We start from the raw sequence: 20,294 nt of genomic DNA, 5'->3' as shown, positions 1-20,294 counted from the left end.
TTTCTTCTCTTCACCTTTGCGAATGCATTCTGAATTTGGAGTAAGTTCAAATACATTTCAGCAGTATCTACTCAAATCTGCATGCCAGACTTGCAGCTGAGACTTCCTGGGGGTACTTTTTTTCTGCAGCATAGACCAATGCACTGCACCAGAAACCACAAATGAACACAAAAGTAAAAGTTCTGTCATTGCACTTAATCTTGATGATTTTTTTAGGCACACTATTCATTTAACATTCTGGTGCAATCCATTTCATTTGGATTCTTGTTTAAATGTGTTTTTTTTTTTTTCTCAATGTTTAGATTAAGCACAACAATTCCAACTTTTCGAGAGCTTGGTCATAATAACAATATTACCATTATTATCATTATTAGTTTTGGAGAAACACTGCAGTGTCAACAATGAATATACAGTAATGAATATGAATCTATGACAATAATGTACTTGCGCCTCCACAGACGCTAGGAGTCGCTGTCATTTTACGGACACACAAAAGTCAGCGAGCGGCGCCATTTTTGATTTGGTCAAGCGACGGCAAAACATGGCGAAATTGTGCTCTCTCCTCTGATTGGTTGAATTCGTCGACGCAAAAGGTCACGTCTTGTTGGCGCCCTTGCGTCTCAACAACTGGCGCGTTTTTGAAATACTCATATGGAATAATGTGTTTTTCTACTTAAAACGTGGGCCTTTTGGAAAACACAAATCCAGCACTTATACCTCATATTCTTCCAACCAAAGGCGACGCTCGCAGGATGTGCGCACCAGTTTGGGGAACTGTTGAGTGGCAAAGTTTCTCTCCGTTTTACTTTGCTAGCTTGTTTTCGCCCGTAGCTGACATTTATGCTAGCAACAAATAGATGTGAGGTCAGGAAAGCGGCTCGGGGTACTTTCCGAAGTCTTCCTGTATTCGGTAAGTGTTTTGGCCAACAATATTACCAGTGTGGCAGTATGAAACACGCAGCAAGTGTTGGGCTCTGTGTTGGCAATAATCATGTGTTGTTACTAGATTATTACTTAGCTGTAGAGCTTCACAGTGTCATTAGTGCTATTCTATGTGGGTGATGTCAAATTAATCAGCAAGCTAATAGCTTCCTCACAAATGCCATTTGTATAAACTGATAGATAGTTTTAGCTGAAGTATTGCCTTCTTGTAACGATTGTTACTATTTGCCTCAGGTCCTTATTAAGAATGGCTGGTGTTGTGGCAATGGCATCTGTCATAGAAGATTTTGACACGCAGGTATTTTCACATTCAAGCAACATATCCGTATATAGTAGTAGCTATTACACCGTACGTGTCACATATTTAAGTAACTTTCCCATTCCCTGATGTTTACAGCCTTGCAAGAAATCTAGCAAAGATGGCGGCAGTGCTGTTGTCAAGACAATCACCAGCTATTTCTCCCCTGTGGCCAAAGTTGTGGAGAAACCCTTCTCACCTCCTCGCTCCAATAACATCATGGACTATTTTAGCCGTGCGCCTCTGACCAGTCCCTCAGAACATCCTAAAGGGAATGGTCAGAAGTCTTCAGAGAAACACACCAGCCCAGATGTAGGTGTGAATCAGCTGTCTCGCAAACGGAGGAGAAAGACAACTAAAGCTGCACGTAAGCTTGTAGATCTGGAAACTGTTATATCAAATGATGAGGCAAGCTCCTTTATTGTGAAAGAATCCAACTTGGCGACAGATTGCCAAAATGTCTGCGCTGTCCTTGGGAGTGATACAGCTGCTTTGCTAGCCCAGATTAGCGCCGATGCCTATAGCTCTAATCGATCGATGGAGAGCGACACTTGTCAGCTTGTTAAGCAGGCTCAAAAAGATGAACCTCACAAAAGTGCCTCGAAATGTGGGAAAGATGCCCAACCTGAACTAGACGAATCAATCAATAGCGCCTCATCTCCGGCTGTACATGCAAAAAATAAGGTGAAAACAAAAGCTGTACACAACTCAAGAAAGAATAAACATAAGAAGGAAAATCACTTTGAATCTGAGCTGGAAAGTGCAGAAAGGTCTTGTGCTGTCCACACGGAGGTGAATGAAGACGCTGAGTCGAAGAGCAACACAGTCATGATCTCCTTTGAGGATTTTTTACGCAGTCAGAGCGAGGTCAAGGGTGAAGAAAAAAGAACCGGTGTGCAATGTGAAGACAAAAATATACCTCAAGAGGCTGATGAAATGGACACTCACCAGTCGGACACCTCAAAACCTAAAGCAGATGTACCGTCTACAGACGGCTCTCTCCAAGTCTCACCTCCAACCATCTTCGTTCAGGCTCAAATGCACACCATCTCAAACCCCGAGAGAAGCGGAGCATTGCAAATGAACAGGAGAAAGGCTGCGAACCGTCCTACAAAGGAAGCGTCACCTCCTCACACGCCGTCCCTAACAGCCAAACGCAAATCCAATGTGGTTCTTGAAGAGGAGGATCTTGACCTGGCTGTGCTTGGGAGTGAATCCATACCCTTGCGTCCTGACGTTGAGAGAAAACAGTTCCTGGCGGCCTTCAAACAACCGGGCCTGGATGGGTCCAAAGCAAAGCTGGCCAAGAACAAGGCCAAGCAAAAACAACCGATAGAGAAAGATGAAGAGGAAAATGATTTTCAGGAAAACACAATGGTTATAAAATCCAAAAGAAAATGTAGGAAGGCCGCAATCAAAGTCACAATCTCAATTGATGGCGTCCAAGAGGAGCCCGACGCTTCTTCAAATCCTTCTATCGCAACTTTGAAGAGGTCTCAAAGAGAGGGTGTCGTTCGGCCAGCCTCTAAAACCTCCAAAACAACTTCTGTTAGCAAAGTGGTGGATAGTTTGAAGGATTCTCATTATTTATCACCCTCCAAAACACAACGCAAGTCCAAACATGGAGTCTACGAAGTAGAGATTATCTCTCCACCTGACGGTGAAGAGTCTCCAATCAGGTAACACGTGAATCATATTAGCATTTAATATTTATACACATTTGACAATCAATTACCTTATATGTTGCATCAGGATAAAATTGAGAAGACTTGAGCGCAATGTATCTGAAGGTGTCAAAAATCCTCCTTTGGCGTGTCATGTGAGTAAGATAGGATTTATTATAATTCAGCTACGTTAATAGACAAACGTTATGGGGATGCTCATACTGTTTTGTTTCTTTCAAGGCATCGGCTAGCTCCACAAAACACAAGAAGGCCAAGAAACTGGTGGCGAAAGCCAAAGCCGTTCAACAGATTAAGAAAGACGCTGTGGAGAGTAAGAGCGCCTTGAGGCGTTCGGCAAGGACCAAGGCTTCCATCTTGACGAGTTACTCTGAAGATGAGGTACGACTTTCCAATTGGAGTCGTCTGCGACTTTCATGAGGACAACATGGACGAATTGATTATGGCACCTAGAAATCTTGATTTTGAATTTTGTTCTCTGCCTGCTTCACTTCAGATGGAACCACAAAAAAGTCAGACTAAGACTAAGTCTCTACGCAATCTAAATGAGGTGCTGGGAAAAGCCACCAAAGCTCCCTCAGGTATTGTTTGACGCAATTCATGTTTATCCGTTCAATCAGTCCCTGAATGCTTCTGTATTGTCTGTCCTTGGGAAAGCTTCCTTGGCAGGCCTGGAGAAGAGCGCTCGCAAGTCGTCTTCTGTGATTTCCATCTTTGACGAAAGCAGCCAGGAGGGCTCCGAAAACTCTCAAGACGATGAGCAGGTCAGGGCTCGCCGAGAGTTTCTCAAGAGTGGCCTGCCTGAGTCCTTCAAGAAGCAGATGGCTAAGGCTGCTGCCACCAAAGAGACATACACACTTTCCTGTGCCTCTTTCCAACCGGTGCTCCACGTCATGCAAATACCTACAGGTTTGCTTTCAAAGCTTTCTTTTTTTTACTTTTATGGATGTGTTCTCTCAAATTGATCAATGTTTTTTTTCTTTGACTCCCAACAACAGATTGTCCTCTATGGAGTCTACCTTGGCCCGAGTCTCCCCAACTGTGCCATCTCAATGAGCTTTCCATCCAAGTTCCTGAGCCCTATCTACCTCTAAACGGCCCCTTGGGCATAAAGACAAAAGCAGAACGTGGAGTCTTTTGTCAACGAGTAGGTTGAGCTTTTCAAAGCCTTTTTATGGATAATTAGCCCTGCCCGCTGTGGCTGCTCATCTACTATTGTGTGAATTGTGCTTTTGCCTCCTGCTCCAGGGTTCGGGTTGGAGGCTCGAGATGTCTGACAATGTTCGTCAGCTTCTGATGGACGAGGTCGTGGCCGCAAACCCTCTCTTCCCTGGTGAGACGTTCCTGCCTCGCTTCTTGGCCCGACGTGCTGATCACCAACACCACTTAGGTAAGTAAGTCTGGTGTGTAGTCAGTTACACAAAAACAGAGGGAATGTTATCTAAAAATCTAAAACTATGAATTTTTTTGCTTGGAAATTAATTATGTTTGAATACAAAAAAACAACAACAACAACCATGGTGTTTTACTGACTTGACACAGAGGCTGCAAGCATTCGGGCCTCGCCCGAGCCAGTGGGAGGGAAGAGGAAGAGGATGGACGACAAGGTGGCCAAAGTAGCAAAGAAACAGCGGGCTGCCTTTGACGACGAAAACACTCTGGAGCCAAAGAAGGGAGGCCGCGCCAAACGAGCCCAGAGACTCCGACTGACAAATAAGGCAAAAGACAAGGCTTCGTCGGGAGATGGCGATCCTAGAATTGCGCTCGATGACTTGTGTGTGGAAACTGACAAGAAAGGTGAGTGATGACATAATGTCGGCGGGCCTCTTGGCTTTTGTGACCCCGAATGAAATCAAAGGACAGCTTTTGCGTTTTCCTCAGTCGAGGCCAAGGAGGATGTGTTGTGGACGGAAAAATATCAGCCGCAGTGCTCCGGCGACATCGTCGGTAACAAAGCCTCAGTGCTGAAGCTGCACAGGTAAACAACCAAAATGTTTTTTTTACGTTGAAATAACCCGCTTACTTATTCGGTGCCTATTTTTGTTTCTGCGCAGTTGGCTGAAGGAATGGAAGCTCCGTGCAGACAGGGACGAGAGAAATAAGCAGAAAGAAAAGACGCAAGAGGAAGGCAGCATCGGTGTGTCATTGAAAAAAAAAAATGTCTTAATTTGCCCAAATCTACTTTGGTGGAATGAATGTGCGCATCTTTCCTTTGTTGCAGATTCTGACTGGGACTGTGGCGACGAGGACCCCCTGTTTGCCGAAGACTCCTTGTGCAATACCGTCCTAATTACGGGACCCAAGGGAATAGGAAAGACCGCCTCAGTCTACGCCTGTGCTCAAGAGTTGGCTTTTAAGGTCAGAAAATGACAAACCACTTCATCTGTCCTGTGGGTGCCCGTGGAGCTTTCCGTGACATTTCGGTCTGCTCCTCCAAGGTGTTTGAGGTGAACGCTTCTTCTCAGCGGAGCGGCCGTCTGATTCTGTCCCAGCTGAAGGAGGCCACTCAGTCGCACCAGGTGGACAGTCAAGGAGTCAACGCCAACAAGCCGGCATACTACAGCTACGGCAGCAGCAGCAGCGCCGGCAAGCATGGATCCTCTCCAAGTACGTACAATTATCCAGAGAGAGAGTCTTCAGTCATCTCAAGTCACTTCATTTCTTTATCATCCAGGGAAGCCAAACTCTCCTCGCAAGGTCGTCTCATCTCCCAGGAAAGCGCCCAACTCCCCGAGAGGTGCCAAACGAGGAGGCCCGGCCCCGACCACTTTAGCTAACTTCTTCAAAATGAGCCGACCCGCCGGCAAGGAAGCGCAGAGCGCTACGCGGGATGAGCAAAAGAAAGTCAAGCCGCAGGAGGACACCAGAAAACAAAAAGACAGCGCGGTCAAATCAGCCTCGGCTTCCGAGGAGCAGAGCAAGAGGACGGCCACCTCGCTCATCCTGTTTGAAGAAGTGGATGTTATCTTTGACGAAGATGCCGGCTTTCTCGCCGCCATCAAGACCTTCATGAGCACCACAAAGAGACCGGTCATCCTCACCACCAGCGGTTAGTCGAAACACGGAGGCCACGACGGCAAGTATACCCGCACATTTTGACGAGATGTTGAATGGTTTACAGATCCCGCATTCCGCACCATGTTTGACGGCAACTTTGAAGAGATCCATTTCAAACGTCCCTCTTTGGTGAGCGGCGACCTCATCGGGGGATTCGTTTACCGCATGCTTGAATTGCGCCTCACCGTCTCTCCTGTCTCAGCCGGACGCGAGCAGCTACCTGCGTCTGTTGTGTCTGGCCGAGGACACGAGAACCGATCAGCGTGACGTCGACGCGCTGCTCCGACTCAATGGCTGCGACATCCGCCAGAGTCTGCTGCAGCTGCAATGCTGGACCCGGAGCGCCGGCGGGCGCCCCCTCGCATCACCCTCAGACAACGCCGGCGCGTACGGTAAGTGCGGGCAGCCGTGTCAATTACTATATCCACGGCTTCTGTGAAACGACTGCCATTATGTGTTGTTGAAATTAGGAAACCAACCCAAGGGTGACACCAGCGGCGAAGCGGCAGATACGTGTCCTCGACCTCCACGTGAAAGCGGCTGCACGGAGAGCCGGCTGGGCCTGCTGAATATTGAACCCGAGAGAGATGTTTGGGACTTGCTTCGGGTAAACTGCACCATGAATATTATACTAAAAATAAATCAAGCGTGTTCTAGCAGTCATTGAGTAATGACGGTATATTTTGCATCACCAGATTGAGACGCATAAGACGGCTTTGTGGGAACTGCTAATGGAGAGCACTCGCCAAGGAGTTCACTTGCTCTACTCCAACATGGAGACCCTCTTACCTTTACCGCACACGACGCTGATCCCCACCTACAAAGCGGAGACCCCCTCTGAAATCACACCTTCCCACGCGAGGCCGCCGCTGACGTCCGAATCAGCCGATTGCTCAGATGACGACAGTCCATTTAAAGTCCCCCGCGGAAAGAAGAGGAACAAGAAGAAACGCGTCCTACCTGACCTGGATGGACTGCACTCAGACTCTGACTCCGAGGAGAGCTTCCTCTCGCTCTGCAAGCAGCAAGAGGGACCTCAGGCCAAAGAGGAACCCACTGAAAGACTAGTTCCACAAACGGTCAAAAGGAAAACGCTGACTCCTGCGGAACATCTAAAGAGTCTTCCTGTCTCCCAATGTCTGCAATCCATAAGTGACTTTTTCGACACTATGTCCGATATGGACTCCGCGCTGGTTCATTACGGAGACGGTCCTCACGGGGGACCTTCCCGAGTCACGGCGGCTCTGAAGGACGGAATGACCGACGAGTCCAGAGTTGAGCCCGACACGTGGAGCTGGGCGGTAGGCGAGCGTGCGCTGGAGATCCAGAGCGCCGTGGAGGCCCTGAGCTTCCACAAGTGTCGGCGCTCTGCGGCCGAGGCCTGGGAGCGAGCCCGGCGGCTGGAGGCGCAGCTGGCCCGAGATGCTGTGGCGGAACTCACCCTCCCTGTGGCTGCTCATTGTCAACAATACAGCTTCACTCAGAGCAACCTCTGTCAGCCGCAGTGAGTCCATCATATAGCCACAAAACCTTTCTTTGTGTGAACCTTCTCCAATCAGAAAATGAGCGTGTCGTTTACTTCCAGAATAATGCAGAGGAGAAGAGATGTTATGGAGAGTTTGGCTTGCAGCACATTTGGCGCGCTGGCCAACAGATCTGCAACTGCTGTGGACTACATGCCTGCCCTGCGCACCATCTGCAGGTCTGAGAAGATTAAGGAACGAGGCAAGGTGAAACGACGGTAAGCATGACAGGATGTGGGTAAGCGTTTTTTTTTTTTTTTGGGGGGTCTTCAGGCAGCCACTCGCTCAGGGCTATGAATAAAAGTGTGATCTGTTCTTCCGTCAGGTTCCTGCACTACCTGGACTCCATCCATCTGGGTCTCCACAGGAATACTCTCCAATACCTTTCCCGAGACTTCCCCTAATCCTGGGAGAAAACGCTACATCCACTTGTGGTGACACCGACTTTATTTTCACACTTTCAGGCGGCACGAGGGTGCAGTGGGTTGTCTGCTGGCCTTTGAAGGCCAACTCCGTTGGTAACCCACATCAAAGTGGCGTGAGCTCACTCATCACATCTTTGTCCGTCACTTCATCAGCGTGTTCGTGTAAAGCGTCGTTATACTCGGTAGTAATTATATATTCTTGACTTTGCTTTTGGAAAATGGTTTGCTATTGGCTTTTCAGAGCAAGTATGAATCTGTCATTTGTTGTGTGAAAAAATAGTATGAAATTGATGTGTAGAGGGCCCCATCATGTACCGAGTGGCCTTCTCTTTGAAGGCACTTAATCACATTTTTACATTTTTTCTACATTATATTTGGACACTTTCACACTGGGATTGTGTTTTGAGTGAATAAATGTCTTTTTTTTTTGGAAGGCGTCCGCCTGTTCGTGTATATGAGTGTGAGAGAAAAAAAACACTTACTATCAGTGCAGTGAAGAGGAAGAGCTCGCCTTGTGTTGTGACATTAACCGCACCTCGCCAGTTCCACTTTTCGTTGTGAGACCTTGTGTTTATTGGATTTGGCCGCTTGTGAAACTATGTAGGCACCATGGTTCTTTTCGAGGGCGCCGCCCGTAAGCCGTACTGTGGAGCGCCATGGCAAACTGGGAGCGAAACAAGAGGATCTTACTGGAGCTGGTGAAGCTGCCCGAGAACGGACTTTGTGCAGATTGCGGCGTGCCCGGTGAGGCTCGACTCAGATGTTCTCCTGGTGACACCAACTGCTATGTAACCTTTTCATCTCCGGCAGATCCCGACTGGGCGTCTTACAAGTTGGGCTTGTTTATCTGTCTGAACTGTTCCGGTATCCACCGTAACCTGTCCAGTCGGGTAAAGTCCATAAAGCTTGACTACTGGGAAGATGAGCTTGTAGAGGTAGAAACACACGTGTTACTTTACAAATGTTTCGATGAAAAAAAAGAACCGGTTGGAGTACCTAACAGTTCTCTAACAGTATTTATTTTGCTGTGCCTTGGAAGTTGATGAAATCCACCGGCAATGCTCGAGCCAGAGCTTTGTACGAAAAAGCACTTCCTCCTTACTACTACCGGCCACAGCAGACTGACTGTGCGTAAGTAGGTTTTCATTTTCAATATCGAAAATGAAAATATTGGGATTGAGCCCACGTCATCTATTTATTGGTCACGTTGAGCGAACGGGAGGTTTGGGATCGGCTCGAAGAAACCTTTGAGCTTGCAAATACAGCTTCTAGTCCCTCATGCGTGTTTGGTTGAAACCCCTAGAGTGTTAAGAGAGCAGTGGATACGAGCCAAATATGAACGATTGGAATTCACAGGCGAGACCAAGTATCCACCTCCGTCTTATAGCACAGGTGCTGTTTGCTCCTCTCTGCCATGAATCCAGCCATGAACTGTCCTCGTCGGGTTGAAGTTTCTCTTTTCATTTGATTCCAGGCTTCTATGAAGGCACGCTATGGAAGAAAGGCAAGGAGAACACACAGTTTCTCAAAAGAAAGTTTGTCTTGTCTGAGAGGGACTTCACGCTGGCTTACTACAACAAGGACAATGTGAGTTAGCTTGCAAATAGCGCTGGAGTATTTTGACCACCAAAACGGACGTGCCGTGTCTTTCTTTTCTTTAGGAGTCCAAAGGTCCAAAAGCGCTCATTTCTATCAAGCACTTGAATGTAACATTTCAGCCAGAGAAGATTGGTCATCCCCATGGGATGCAGATTACTTACCTGGACAACGACCACACCAGGAGCCTTTTTGTGTATCATGAAAGCCCTGAGGTGGGACTGCGTTGCGTGATCATCAGAATTTTTTCCCTTCCCTATTCTCATTTACTTTGGCGCTGGGTTTCTTTTGCATTCAAGGAAATAGTCACATGGTACAACGCCCTTCGTGCCGCTCGCTACGCATACCTAAAGACGGCGTACCCAACCAGGACAGACGCCGACGTAAGCACCCAAAACATTTTCAATGATGAACTCTGATCAGATGTAAGAAGTATGTATATATGTATGACGTGAGGATCTCGAACTGTCATTGTCAGCTGATACCAAATATAACGCCAAACTACCTTAAAGAGGGATATATGGAAAAAACAGGGCCGTCGGTAAGTTGTTCCACTCCAACTGCATAAGCCATTTGCATGTATTGTATTGGATATGTTCATACTATTTTGAGCAGCAAAAGGAACCATTCAAAAAGAGGTGGTTCATTTTGGATTCCCAAAATAGGAAGTTGCTCTACTTCAAAGGCTGTTTGGTGAGAACAAAAACAAACGCTTGTATTATCTTGCGGTCAAGTCCATCGTCTGAAAGTCGTTGTGAATGTAAGGATGCGGAGGAGTTGGGGGTCATCTTCCTTGGCACAGAACGCGACAGCTACTCCGTTAGGGATTGTGTCCCAAAGCACACCCGTGGAAACAAGTGGAAGTTCGGCCTCGTGGTGGAAACACCCGAACGGCAATTTGTCTTCATGTGTGAGCGCGAGAGTGAGCAAAGAGAGTGGCTGGACTCACTCAGACAGGTCATGTCCAGGCCTATGGCACCACAGGATTATACGAGTAAGAATAGCGATTTGGCAGTTGGGAGCACAAGCGTCGGCAGATGGTCATTATTTTTCTTTCTTTGTCTTTGCAGCTGAAACCAACGTCAGGAATAAGCGATGAAAATTGGAAAGCGGGATTTGAGTTACACAGCAACAACATCTGAATGCTCATCTGCACTGTGCCGTGAAATGACAATTGTAATCGTTTTTATTCAGGACTTCAATTGATTTTGGACTATATACACACATGTACTTCTGACGATCCATTTTTCCAACTATTTCCTTATTTTAGAGCTCAGTCATTTGATATGGTCAAGGCTGCACCGTAGCCTTTGCGAAACACGTGCAGTTCACTTTTGTGACACCTGAGGGCAGCATTCCGCGTTTTATAACACCATATGAAGTTTGTCCTATGATGACTTGCCGTCTTTGCCGCCGGGTAGTGGAGGTCAGGCGTGCTCCCCAACTGCCAAGTACTATGGAACCGCCGAAAACGCGAATTCCATTCAGAAATCGTGGCGCATAGCAGTCGGCTATTTTTCAAATGCAATAGCACTGAGCTCAGAAAGTGTCCTCTGTTCCGTAACGTGCGAGGAATTTGAAGAGCGACACCAAAAAGCCACCGTCCGTTTTGTCCTACAAAGGCAGGCAGGCAGGCAGGCGCCCAGTTTGACAGTAGCTGGGCCTGACGTAAGAGCAACTACCGAAGAAGTGACAGCCAACGAGGGGACTTCATGAAGCAATAGACTGTCCCTTATTCTGGATTAAAAACTTGTTTGAACATGAGGAAGGACGTGAGGATACTGCTCGTCGGGGAACGTAAGTAGCGAGTGTGTTGTGGCTCGGCTGCAAAGCGCTTTATCCGCTTACGCTGTATGCTAGCGAGGAGGCTAATGGCTAGCACTTCACTATCCCACTGCGATTGATGCATGGCAATAAACAAAAAGAAGCTCTACAAATCTAGATTGCTCATCATCCGCTATCAGAGTATGTTTATCAGAGGATCTATGGTTTGCCACCTGAAACAAAAGATCAAGTGTTGATTCTAAAAGACATTTAATACATCCATTTTGATGGAAGGTATTTTTTATATATATATTTTTTTTACATCCGCACAGCCAAGGTGGGGAAGACGTCCTTGATCATGTCTCTGGTCAGTGAGGAGTTTCCTGATGAGGTGATCATTTATACATGCAAATCTTAGTTGAATAAATGGATTCCTTGTTGTTTGTTGATGCTATGTTTGTTTTGTCCAACATGTCAGGTTCCTCTGCGAGCTGAGGAAATCACCATCCCCGCAGACGTCACCCCAGAGAGGGTCCCCACACACATTGTGGATTACTCGGGTACTGTGTTGTTTGTTTGCTGTCTGGTCTGCTCCAACGTGGAAAAACACCTTTCTTGTTTGCTTACATCTTGCAGAAGCGGAGCAGTCAGACGAGCAGCTATATCAAGAAATATCTAAAGTGGGTTTCATTTCTATGACGTTGTATTTTGTTCAATAACTTCTTTCAACAGTTTGCAGTGTTTTCCCTCCATAAATGCCAGTCTGATTTGGACTATTTTCCACAGGCAAATGTTATCTGCATAGTGTACTCGGTCAACAACAAGAAGTCAATTGAAAAGGTGAGCCAAGATCCTGCCGCTGCGGCTGTCGTTGATTTGGTCTGGGTGTGTTTCGAACAATGGAAATGCATCGTAGTATTAGTAACCCTGAAGCAAACCTAATTAGAGCCACTACAAGCGCATTTATTTACTGTTAAATCTGATATTCTAAAAATGAGCATTGTTAACTCTGTAAATGCATATTCTTTTTCTCCCAGGTGACAAGCCACTGGATTCCCCTTATCAATGACAGAATAGATAAAGACAGCAGGTGGGTGTTTTATTTTTACTTGCGCTCCGTTTAAGGTGCTTTTCACCCAAATACTAAAAAATATGATTGTATTGTTGCATACATTGTATACATGATTGTATATGAATGTCACTTCTAGCTAAATGGTGGTCATTAGTACTTTGGTGCCTGTGACGTGTATATACGTACTACGTCTATTTTTTTTCTCCCCAGGGTACCATTGATCCTCGTGGGCAACAAGTCTGACCTGGTGGAGCACAGCAGCATGGAGACCATCCTGCCTATTATGAATCAATACCAGGACATTGAGACGTGTGTCGAGGTAAGATAACATGACCAGATGAAGACCCGCTAATTTGGAGGTCGGAAGGCGCCGACTGTGCAATCGTCATAATTACAATGCATATTTGAATGGAAAAACACTACTCGGCTCCAAATATACAATTGAGCATGCTTGACAAGCATGGCAAGTCGTGTATGACAAGAAGAACCTGTACTTGAGACAACTACAAATATGCGAGTCAAGCCCAATCAGTTGCTCACAGGCTTCTGACCTCATTTGCGCCCCGACATTAAATGGATTGATATCATTGAGGCTTGGGAATGTGAAGGAGTCTGGTTTTTGTTCGGCGACGTCAACCTTATTTACGAGACGAGCGACAGGCCAGGGTGTTAGATTAGCTGCAAAGCCAAAGTAGAAAGAAGGGAGGACAGGACAGGACAGGACAGGACAGGACAGGACAGGACAGGACAGGACAGAAGTGTGGCCACTTAGAAGTGCAAATAGTTTAGACACTCCATCATGTGAGAATTTATCTAAACAGACATGCCGTGCCTGCCATTTCTCACCGCCAATAATAACTAAGCGGATGCTCCTTTTTTTTCCCCTCGTAGTGCTCGGCCAAAAATCTGAAGAACATCTCTGAGTTGTTCTACTACGCCCAGAAGGCAGTTCTCCACCCGACAGGACCTCTGTACTGTCCAGAAGAAAAGGAGGTGAGTGTTGCAATTTTGCCGATGGAGATATTTTGCTCTTGGAATTTTCGATATAGACATGTGCGTGTTTATCTGTCTTACAGCTGAAGTCTTCTTGCATCAAGGCTTTAACTAGAATCTTTAAAGTGTCCGACCTGGACAACGACGGCATCCTGAATGACAACGAGCTCAATTTCTTTCAGGTAATCCGTTATCGTATTGCCTTTGCGCTCAAATACTGCAGTTTCCAGCATCATGCTGACATTGTATCGCTACATAGTTGTGATTATTATCTTGGGTTTTTTTTTTTTAAATTTTTTTTATGTAGAGAACGTGCTTCAACACGCCACTGGCGTCCCAGGCCTTAGAGGATGTTAAAAATGTAGTCCGGAGAAACATGGCCGATGGAGTGAAGGATAACGGGCTCACGCTTAAAGGTTGGACGTCGTTGCTCGATGCTAATATGAGAGGAATTGTTTGCTGAGCTCCTCTTCTCTTCTCTTTCATTTCAGGCTTCTTGTTCCTGCACACTCTTTTCATACAGCGCGGCCGACACGAGACCACCTGGACTGTGCTCAGGAGGTTTGGTTACGACGACGACCTGGAGCTCACGCAGGAATATCTCTTCCCTGTGTAAGTCCCTGAAAAACTTCAAGTTCCTTTGAGGCGGTGACTTTTGGTGAGAGGCTCTCACAATTTCTCCCTCTTTCAGAGTCAAGATACCTCCTGACTGCACCACGGAGCTAAACCACAACGCTTACCTCTTTCTTCAGAGCGTCTTTGACAAGCACGACAAAGTGAGCGCGACAATGTCTCGACATGTTGTTCTCAGATTAAGACTGTCGAGGTGTGTGCCTTCAGGACCGAGATTGTGCGCTATCGCCAGAGGAGGTGAAGGACCTGTTCAAAGTATTTCCCTACATGCCGTGGGGTCCGGACGTCAACCACACAGTGTGCACTAATGAGGAGGGATGGATCACATACCAAGGATACCTCTCCCAGTGGACGTGAGGTTTTGTTTTGTTTTTTTTTTTTAGTTTTGCGTTTACAAAAACTCACGTCCAACTGCCTCGCAGGTTAACGACATATTTGGATGTCCAGCGGAGTTTGGAGTATTTGGGTTATCTGGGCTATTCCATCATCTACGAGCAGGAGTCCCAAGCCGCTGCCATCACAGGTAGACGATGCGAAAAAAAAAAAAAATCTGAATGAGAATCATTAATATGTGTCTGCTTTTGGTTTTCAGTGACACGAAACAAACGCATCGACCTACAGAAGAAACAGACCCAGCGCAGTGTGTTCCGCTGCAACGTCCTCGGCGCCCGAGCTAGCGGGAAGAGCGGCTTCTTGCAGGCCTTCCTGGGAAAGAACCTTCAGGTCGGTCCACGAATGCAGGACAATCCCGTTGCAATCGACAAATGAATTTAGCCCTCGTCATTTTTTTTTGTCACCATAGCGACAGAGGCGGATTAGAGAAGATCACAAGTCCCTGTACGCCATCAGCACAACCTATGTGTACGGTCAAGAGAAGTACCTGCTGGTAGGTGACTTTTCAATTAACCATTTGCTCGGTCGGTGCAACTTTCCAAACTTTCCGTATGTGTCCATCCTGAGTGTAGTAAATTTGAGAAGAGCTCTAGAGTGACGTTGACCACCTTTGCTTTTCCCCAAATCTCCTTCCAGCTCCATGAGATGATGCCAGATTTCGAGTTCACGTCAGAAGTGGACCTCGCTTGCGATGTGGTCTGCCTGGTCTACGACGTCGGCAATCCGCGTTCTTTTGAATACTGCGCCAAAATCTACAAGGTGCGACACACTCGGTTTTGCACTTTTCGACCAACGCTTAAACCAGTGATAAAGTGCAAATGTCGTTTGTGCGCGTGTGACAGCAATACCTGATCGACAGCAAGACCCCGTGCGTGGTGATAGCCGCCAAATCGGACCTGCACGAAGCGCGGCAGCAGTATAGCCTTTCGCCGCAGGAGTTTTGCCGCAAACACAAGCTCCACCCGCCCCAGCCGTTTACGTGCAACACCACCGAGGCCCCCAGCAAAGACCTCTACACCAGGATCACCACCATGGCCATGTACCCGTGAGTACCCGACCGGAGCCTTCAATGGGCTTTGTAGATCTTTGAGGGTGTCTTAACTCCTTCAAAAGGCTCTCATGAGATCAGCTTTCCGAGCAGATTAAGCGGCACTAAGCCGCTCAAGCCCTCGGAATCGCATTTGAGCTTTCCGGAAATTGTGTTGTCTGAACGCGGTGGAGTGAACTAAATGGCTTACTTACCTGCAATCAATTTGGCTTCTGATTGACGCTGTGTTATTTAAGCAGGCGGCCAACACAGATGTTCTTTTTAAAAAAAAAAAAAAGCATCCCTCCTCTGCTCTAAGGTCTCCTCCATCCCGCTTGCACGTGTTTTATGCCTGTTGTCTGTTTTGCATGCGCGTACACGCATTCTCGTATGTGTGTGTGTTCTTGCCCCCGCAGCCACGCCCGTCTCCGCTGCATGTGCGCCTGCAACAAGTGCACCTATTGCCTGTGTCAGAACCTCCTCAAGATGGAGTTGCTGCGCACCATTAAGGCTCAACTGCGCAGGGTCGCTCACAACAGGTTGATCATGTCGAGCCATATCTTGTGTTTGGGCATAGTCGCACTCCTTCTGTCTAGTTGTGGAGCAGCTGCAGAGGTGACGTGATGGCGGCTTCTTAGACGCCCCGCCCCGCCCCGCCCCATAGTGTGCGCCCTTGTCATATTTGAAATATGTACTTGAAATGGTAAATGGTAGCTTTACCATTTACCAAACGCAACAAATCTTGTGTTTGTTGTTGTTTGCCCACTGTGTAGTCAAGCGCAAGACATTTTTCCAGATGTATGTATATTTTGTAGATGCAGAAGTGAATGTGTATTATTTACGACAACCAAAACAAAGGAGCAGATTACAGTTGTCATCAACGTTACCATCTCACCTGGTCTGTGTTGCCGTCTCACCAGGCACATGGCGCAAGCAGACCTGAAGAACTCCACGTTCTGGTTGCGGGCCAGCGTAGGCGCCACCGTGTTTGCCGTGCTGGGCTTCGCCATGTACAGAGCGCTTCTCAAACAACGGTGATGGGACGCCGGCGGCGGCAGACGTCTGCATCCTCAGTCCCGCCGTGGTTCTCGTCCCGTCCCGTCCCGTACCGTCGTCACCCGTGCGACCGACCGGGTTACCGCCTGCTTGATCCCACCACATTCATCCTTTCATAGTAAGAAACCATTTTATATGCATTTAATCATCAAGTGTCAAACCTGTTTTTGTTTGTGGGGGTCGAAGTCAAATGCAACTTGCGAATGCCTACCAGTCAATTCTCAGACACGGACGGACATTGTGTCCGTGTTTGGTTTTAGTTTTTTTTTTTTTCTCAGGTCAAGTTGAGGCAACCACAAAGGGACTTGAGTGTGTTAATAGATGTGTATATGCAGTATATTCTGGATGTAGTCCTGAAAAAGGTTTTAGCAATGACCTGGTGGCCTCTTGCACCATCTAGTGGGGTCTAAACAAACTTCATTTTAACACTCATGGATGTTACGCAGCCATTTATTTGGATTTAATTTATAAACGTGTCAACCTGTTCACATGCTACAAATATATTTTTCTTGTATTTTTGTATTTAGCGCTCTCAAGGCTATTTCCTTGCTGTTTTTAACTTGTCTTGGTTTGCAACTAGCTCTGTATGTACTTGTCATTTGTTAGAATAACTAATAGCCAAGTCCCCCTTCCACACACACACACACACACACACACTCCAATCTTTCACAACTTTGTGTATAATTGGGTCAAATAGCGGCTAATTTCACAAGTCAAAGAAATGATTTTAAATATATGAATAAATTGCATTTACACCCATGGACGTGTTTGTCGTCTCGCAAAGAACAATACAAGACATGCACATTACGTACACACACACACACACATACAGTACATACTTTACAATGCACATTTTAGAGTCACAGTACACGTAATCACTTTTCACAATTGAACTAATGTTACCCTTAAAAGCGTTCCCAACTTGAACAGAAATTGGATACAAGTTTTTACACAATCATTTCACAAACAGTAAGACTCCTGGAAAGTGGAAACTGTTTTAAATTCTTCATAATAGCTTTAAATTTGGTCAGACATCATGTTAGCAATCATTTGAGCAAAACTTGAAATTTCAATATCACATTTTTGGGACACCCTGTATACAATATTAGTAGTGTGTTAAATCATCTGCATAATTCGTCGTACATAGATATTAAATATAAATGACATTTTAGACAATTCTATTTCAACAAGGAATCAATTCATGATTTCATTCTGTGTGTCAGTTACAAGTGTTTTGTCATAAAGCATATACACTAAAACTCACTTATACGCATCCTACTTTTACAACCATAATTGGAGCTTCACAAGTGTGTAGAAGATAAATACATTTTACTCTCCTTCCAAAATGTACTTAAAATGTCAGGAAACGACAAGGGAAGTACGAGAGCAGCATTCAGCTCAGCAACTGCTCTCTGCTGAACTCCTCGAGGACGGTGATGACGCGGCAGGCTTCGGGCAGGTCGCTGTGCTCGGCCCGGACGTTCTGCAGGAGCACGTCGCCGTTGCCGCAGCCCTGCAGGAACTGGCAGCAGCGAAACAGAGCGTAGTGGCTCATCTCGGCCTGACGCACAAAGCGCTTCAGGCTGTTCATGTCCTGGATGGCCTGCCAAGACAACGGGCATGAGTTGCTTCCTCCAGTAACCGGTGTGTTCTCCTCCCACCTTCAGTTTGAAGTTCTCCAGGATCTGTCTGAGGAGGAAGGGGTTGGCCCTTTCGGCGGCGTTCAAAAAGGCTTGACTCCAGTCCTCGCAGAAGCGGTTATTGACTATCGAATACAAAAGCCACACGATATTTTGACGCTTCCGCCGACGCGCCAGCTTGACTTACCGGTGTTGGTGAAGGTGGGCGGCGTGCCGGCGCAGTCCAGGGTCAGGTGGGAACGCGCGTCCTCCGACATGGCCTTGCAGAGGGAGGCCGCCGTGGTGTCTTGCTGCGACAGGCCCTGCAAACTGGCGGCTTTGATGAACCTGAATGAACGTGACCGACGTTACAACATGCACGAACCACAAGAGGAAAACAAGGCCTCGCACCGGGACACGTCCGTCTTTGTCCTGTCGTCCGCATTGGTGACCTCCACGTGATTGTGACTCAGAGCCTGGATGAAGGTGAGTGAATCTGCTTTCGTATTGTTTTCAATCAAACCTACCACATCTCATGCCCGTGACACTTACGGCGTGCAGCAGGAAGCTGATGTTGCTTTGGACCAACTGCACCACACGGTAAATGTGCAGGACAGACTCTTCGTACCAGCGACTCAAATAGGGACGTAGCTCCGTCTCCAGATTTTGGAGCTGTCGCACACAGACACGTACAGTACACACACGTGACGACAAAAGAATCGTTCAAATGGCTTTATCTGTACCTCGGGCGTTTGCAGACTGCCGCGCAAGCCTTGAACGTACTTATCGAGCTCGAGCCTATACGTGCAGCCAGTCAAGGAACACGGCGGCAAGATGAGCGAAGATGCGACATGCCGACAAGGACCGAAAAAGGATATAAGTTGAGTCCTTTTTCGGAGCCTCCCAAGAAGCAGATGACGTGTCCGTTGCCGTCGGCGTCGGGTTGGTCCGGAGATCGTTCCTGCTCCAGAAGACAGCAGTAGCAGCCCACTGCCTGCTCCGGGAGGCTGAGTTCCACCGTGGCGATATTGCCCATCCCTCCCAGCAGGGCTCCTTTGTTCAGCCTCCTCGCGATGTACGTGCGAAGCTCGGGTTCCGCCTCGACGGGAAGGCTGCTGTCGATCAGAGTCAAGCTGGAAGGCGGAAGCGGAAGGCGCAGCAGCGGTCAGTACGATACATGCATGGAATGAATGGGCCATGAAGAACTGGGAAGCCACTGAACAGGAAGCAGATGGAGAAAGCACAGTGGAATTTCATATATGACCTGCATCAGGAGTGGGGAACCTCATTATTATTATGATGATGACATCAGAAGCCAATGAGGAAGTGACAATGAGATGATAATCAATGTAATGTTGCTCCCCGAGGCAGCCTGCGGATGTGCACAAAAAGGGAGAGAAGAAAGCGAGATGGCGGCGGCGGCGCGGCGGCGGCTGGCACAGGCGGGGCACACTGCTCCTGGGTTACCTAAAGTCCTCCTGACTGGTTGTGGAGTCTGTGCGTCTCTGGTTCCAAGCCACATTTTCCTCGGGAGCCTCCGATCTATGGCAATATGCACTTTTATCATCAAATTTGCACATGTGGTGCTTGCAGGTGAGGAAGCGATACAATGTTCAACTATAATGCCACCATGAGACCAGAGATAGATGGGTAGGTAGGTAGGTCGGTAGATAGATGGATAACTGCTGGACCCAAAGAACAAACAATTAATGATGCTAAGAAATGCAACAATGATCGTTACCTCGTGCCTTCATAGAGATAAATGGCATAATAGCAGTTCAACTGAGTCTTCTGGCCGTAGGTTGCAATTTCCTCGCTTTCAAAGTCATCTTTCTCCTCCACGTCAATGGAATCTTGGAATGACGACGTCTGGGATGTAAACATGATCCTGACGTTGCGCTGACAAAGCGAGCAGGCGGGAGACTGTTGTTTGTTTTGTCGTTACGAGTCGGCGATGCCCTGCTTTTCCTTTGCTCCTTTCAAGGAACTTTTTGTTCCTTTAAAGCAAGCGATATGATGTCGCCCGAATGCAAATTGTAAACATGTTCTGTTTGAAATGCGCATGCGCCAACCATGTACGTCTTCAAATAAGTCCGACTGTGACAAGTTGTATCATCTTAACGCCGAGGGAAAATGTTTTCAATAAGATACCGTCACTCTAATTCCTTGGGAGGGAGGAATAAATTCAACGATTAGAGTTAGTTGACATGTGTA

General features: G+C 47.1%; 4 protein-coding genes across 8 annotated transcripts; 3 read left to right on the top strand and 1 right to left on the bottom strand.

The window, feature by feature from the left end:
• The first annotated feature begins 872 nt into the window (after positions 1-872).
• On the top strand, positions 873-8,360 carry atad5a (ATPase family AAA domain containing 5a). 2 transcript variants are annotated; one of them, XM_049744447.1, is made up of 21 exons: positions 873-910; positions 1,177-1,240; positions 1,340-2,919; positions 2,993-3,059; positions 3,145-3,303; positions 3,419-3,503; positions 3,580-3,831; positions 3,921-4,069; positions 4,171-4,312; positions 4,465-4,719; positions 4,804-4,900; positions 4,977-5,059; positions 5,144-5,280; positions 5,361-5,529; positions 5,597-5,971; positions 6,044-6,108; positions 6,182-6,371; positions 6,450-6,586; positions 6,675-7,483; positions 7,565-7,720; positions 7,828-8,360. In XM_049744447.1, the coding sequence occupies exons 2-21, from the start codon at positions 1,190-1,192 to the stop codon at positions 7,904-7,906; spliced, it is 5,037 nt and encodes a 1,678-aa protein (XP_049600404.1). In that variant the 5' UTR covers positions 873-910; positions 1,177-1,189; the 3' UTR covers positions 7,907-8,360. The 2 variants fall into 2 exon arrangements, with proteins under 2 accessions (XP_049600404.1, XP_049600403.1); XM_049744446.1 differs by having other exon boundaries at positions 4,786-4,900.
• An 84-nt stretch (positions 8,361-8,444) lies between these two features.
• Positions 8,445-10,763, top strand: adap2 (ArfGAP with dual PH domains 2). Its single transcript, XM_049744470.1, has 11 exons — positions 8,445-8,671; positions 8,738-8,862; positions 8,967-9,058; positions 9,231-9,319; positions 9,402-9,514; positions 9,589-9,738; positions 9,823-9,906; positions 10,002-10,064; positions 10,139-10,216; positions 10,289-10,517; positions 10,594-10,763. Exons 1-11 carry the CDS (start codon positions 8,584-8,586, stop codon positions 10,620-10,622), a joined length of 1,140 nt encoding a protein of 379 aa, XP_049600427.1. The 5' UTR covers positions 8,445-8,583; the 3' UTR covers positions 10,623-10,763.
• On the top strand, positions 10,693-17,220 carry rhot1a (ras homolog family member T1a). 3 transcript variants are annotated; one of them, XM_049744457.2, is made up of 20 exons: positions 10,693-11,320; positions 11,620-11,678; positions 11,766-11,847; positions 11,924-11,967; positions 12,074-12,127; positions 12,325-12,377; positions 12,570-12,678; positions 13,251-13,352; positions 13,436-13,534; positions 13,660-13,768; positions 13,844-13,964; positions 14,044-14,128; positions 14,193-14,338; positions 14,408-14,508; positions 14,578-14,708; positions 14,788-14,871; positions 15,015-15,137; positions 15,221-15,423; positions 15,822-15,968; positions 16,221-17,220. In XM_049744457.2, the coding sequence occupies exons 1-20, from the start codon at positions 11,284-11,286 to the stop codon at positions 16,441-16,443; spliced, it is 2,112 nt and encodes a 703-aa protein (XP_049600414.1). In that variant the 5' UTR covers positions 10,693-11,283; the 3' UTR covers positions 16,444-17,220. The 3 variants fall into 3 exon arrangements, with proteins under 3 accessions (XP_049600414.1, XP_049600412.1, XP_049600413.1); XM_049744455.2 differs by having other exon boundaries at positions 10,699-11,320; positions 15,822-15,944; positions 16,326-17,220; XM_049744456.2 differs by lacking the exon at positions 15,822-15,968 and having other exon boundaries at positions 10,701-11,320; positions 16,326-17,220.
• On the bottom strand, positions 16,896-20,146 carry c16h17orf75 (chromosome 16 C17orf75 homolog). Of its 2 annotated transcripts, XM_049744468.2 has the most exons (9): positions 19,822-20,146; positions 19,548-19,622; positions 18,959-19,213; positions 18,824-18,884; positions 18,633-18,752; positions 18,492-18,556; positions 18,289-18,428; positions 18,123-18,226; positions 16,896-18,064 (listed from the first exon to the last, which is right to left on the bottom strand). In XM_049744468.2, the coding sequence occupies exons 1-9, from the start codon at positions 19,962-19,964 to the stop codon at positions 17,855-17,857; spliced, it is 1,173 nt and encodes a 390-aa protein (XP_049600425.1). In that variant the 5' UTR covers positions 19,965-20,146; the 3' UTR covers positions 16,896-17,854. The 2 variants fall into 2 exon arrangements, with proteins under 2 accessions (XP_049600425.1, XP_049600426.1); XM_049744469.2 differs by lacking the exon at positions 19,548-19,622.
• Between the last annotated feature and the right edge of the window lie 148 nt (positions 20,147-20,294).

Source organism: Syngnathus scovelli, chromosome 16 (genome assembly GCF_024217435.2).
Source record: "Syngnathus scovelli strain Florida chromosome 16, RoL_Ssco_1.2, whole genome shotgun sequence".
In the NCBI taxonomy this organism is placed as follows: domain Eukaryota; kingdom Metazoa; phylum Chordata; class Actinopteri; order Syngnathiformes; family Syngnathidae; genus Syngnathus; species Syngnathus scovelli.
The sequence above is the reverse complement of the archived record's forward strand: the minus strand, read 5'-3'. Positions and strand labels throughout refer to the sequence as shown.